This window comes from Eimeria tenella, genomic scaffold, assembly GCF_000499545.2.
Source record: "Eimeria tenella Houghton genomic scaffold, Eth_scaff44, whole genome shotgun sequence".
NCBI classification, from domain to species: domain Eukaryota; phylum Apicomplexa; class Conoidasida; order Eucoccidiorida; family Eimeriidae; genus Eimeria; species Eimeria tenella.
Window position 1 is genome coordinate 265,780 of NW_013543367.1, and position 2,778 is coordinate 268,557.

Sequence of the window (2,778 nt, forward strand, 5' to 3'; positions counted from 1 at the left end):
GTTAAAAAAGAGTTTATGAAATAAAGGTTTAGGGTTTAAATGAGGCTTTACTGAAAAGAGTTTATGGTTTCTATCAAAGCGTTGAAGGTAGGGTTTGTGTGGCGCTCCAGGCTCTGACCAGAGCCTGCAGCGGGCGCTAGGGTTTAGGGTTTAGGGTTTAGGGTTTGCCTGATGTCTCTGAAGGGTCTTTCTGTTTTTTCTTTTTCCAAAATCCCTAAAAAGACCTCCAAGCCAAAAGAGCTGCTGAATTCTTCGCCGTCGTCGATAACGTGCGCCAGGCCATCCTCTGCAAACCCCAAACCCTAAACCCTAAACACTAAACCCTAAACCCTAAACACTAAACCCTAAACCCTAATTTCGGCCCCACAGGGCCCGCGAGCCTGCATTCCAGCCCCTGTGCCGCTTGAGCCCCTCGGCCGCGGGGCTCCCGCACGCTCTAAGAGCCAGTGCTAGGGTTTAGGGTTTAGGGTTTGGGGTTTACCGAGGGAGAAGTCCACGTGAATGTAAGGAAAACCCTTGGGAATTGTCCCTCGGACCCCCCCCCTTCCTTTGGCCTCAATTACAGTTTTGTGGCTTTGCCAAAAGCCCTCGCTTTCCGCAAAAGCCTTCCTGTAGTACGTCTGCAGCCGCAAACCCTAAACCCTAAACCCTAAACCCTAAACCCTGACCCCCGAACCCTAAACCCTAAACCCTGAACCCAAACCTTAAACCCCAAACCCTAAACCGCAAACCTTAAACCCCAAACCCTGAACCCCACCCCAAACCGCAAACCCCAAACCCCAAACCCCAAACCCTAAACCCTAAACCCTAAACCCTCACGCGGGCCTCCGGGAGTCTGTCTGTGGGGAGGGGGAGGACGTGGATGCAGGTGTGGGGTCCTGCTGCGAGTTGGGGTGTCTGTACAGGTGGTTTGCGAACAGTTTCCAAAAACAAAGGAGATAAATTTTTTTTTTCAAAAAAAGAAATTAAACTTTTTTTGTAATTCCGAAGACTCTCAAACACTTCTTCTTCCAGCCCCGTCACCGCCCCGCAGTGAGGCTGCGCGCATGCAAATGCAAAACGCAGTTCCATATTTAATTAATTGATTAATTAATTAATTAATTAACTAATTAATTAATTAATTAACTACCCACAATTGGAACAATAAGGAGATGGTATATATCGATTGTATTTTGCATTGAAGGAAGACAAAGAAATAAACCAATTAACTAATTACCAACTAATTAATTACTTAATTAATTAATTGCTAATTAATTTATTAGTTAATTAATTAGTTAATTAATTTGTCAATTAATTAGTTAATTGATTAATTAATTAACTACCCACAACTGGAACAATAAGAAGATGGTTTATATCAATTGTATTTTGCATTGAAGGAATACAAAGAAATGCAAAAGGAGAAAAAGAAATTAAAAAGTTTCCGCGCATGCGTTCGAAGCCCCAGCTGTCTATACACCACGAGCACCGAGGCCTGCAGCCACACAAGCGCACACAAAAGGGTCTAGGGTTTAGGGTATAGGGTTTAGGGTTTGGCGGCTGGGGTTTGGGGTCTAGGGTTTGGTGGCTAGGAATAAGGGATAGGGACTAGGGTTTAGGGACTAGGGTTTAGGGTTTAGAGACTAGGGTTTAGATACTAGGGATTCGCGTTAAAGAGAGTTTTGGGTTAAGGGTTTAGGGACTAGGGTTTAGGGTTTAGGGTTTAGGGTTTACTGCGCCTGGTTGAGTCGGAGGCTTCTTTCTTCTTGTTTTTGTTTTCTAACTTTCTCCTTGATGGCATCCACTGCTGCAGGTCCTGAGGCAAAAAATCAATGTATTTATTTATTTTTTATTTGTCTTATTTATTTATTCATATTTATTTATTTATTTTATTTACTGATCTATTTACCTTCTTTATTTATTTGCTTCTAAATAAAGTAATTAATTAATAACAAAACACAAGATAAGAAAGGACAAATGAGGACAAAGAGAAATAAAAGAAAAAAGATCAAACAAATTAATTCAAAAATAAAAAAAAATTAAAATAAAAAAGAGGTAAAAAGTTAAAAATTAAAAATAGAGGAAAGGAGACAAGAGGAGGCAAAATGAAATAAAGGAAATTGAAAGAAATAAAGGGAAATAAAAGGGGTAATTAAAAGGAATAAAAAGAAATGAAAATATAAGAACTGAAAATAAAAGAAATTAAAAATTTAAAACAAAAGAAATAAAAATAAAAGAAATAAAAGAAACGAGAACAAAACAAATAAAAGAAATAAAAGAGAAATAAAAGAGAAATACAAATAGAACAAAAAAGGCCAATAAAAAGGAACAAAAAGAAATGAAAAGAAATGGAAAATAAATTAAAATAAATTAAAATGAATTAAAATAAATTAAAATAAATTAAAATAAATTAAAATAAATGGAATAAAAAAGCAAACCTTTGATAATTCTCCGATTCATTTCTCTTTCATTTGCTGCACTGGAGAGACACTTCTCCTCCCGGGCCATTTCGGAGACACTCATGCTGCTGTCGCCCCACATTCGGCTGCAGCAGCAGCAGCAGCAGCAGCAGCAATAGCAGCAGCAGCAGCAATAGTTGGAACAATCAAGGCAGCGAAAAAAGGCGCTTTAAAGAGACAGCAGACAGCAGCAGCTAGCTTGACGCAGCAGCAGCAGCAGCAGCACAGAAAAATCTGCAGGGCCACCAGCAGCAGCAGCAGCAACAGCAACAGCAGCAGCACAAGCAGCAGCAGCAGCAGCAGCCGCAGCAACAGCAACAACAACTGACTCCGTGAATTGTCC

General features: G+C 40.0%; 2 protein-coding genes across 2 annotated transcripts in view; one reads left to right on the plus strand and one right to left on the minus strand.

Moving 5' to 3' along the window:
* Positions 1-117, plus strand: part of ETH_00026165 (uncharacterized protein) — a gene marked incomplete at both ends in the record, with an annotated part of 1,269 nt that extends 1,152 nt beyond the window's left edge. Inside the window, one exon of the mRNA XM_013377026.1 lies at positions 111-117. Coding sequence (XP_013232480.1) covers positions 111-117 — 7 coding nt within the window. The remainder of the gene's footprint in view (positions 1-110) is intronic.
* A 1,589-nt stretch (positions 118-1,706) lies between these two features.
* Positions 1,707-2,517, minus strand: ETH_00026170 (uncharacterized protein; the record flags this gene model as incomplete). Its single annotated transcript, XM_013377027.1, has 2 exons — positions 1,707-1,792; positions 2,415-2,517. 2 exons carry the CDS (start codon positions 2,515-2,517, stop codon positions 1,707-1,709), a joined length of 189 nt encoding a protein of 62 aa, XP_013232481.1.
* Positions 2,518-2,778: the final 261 nt, after the last annotated feature.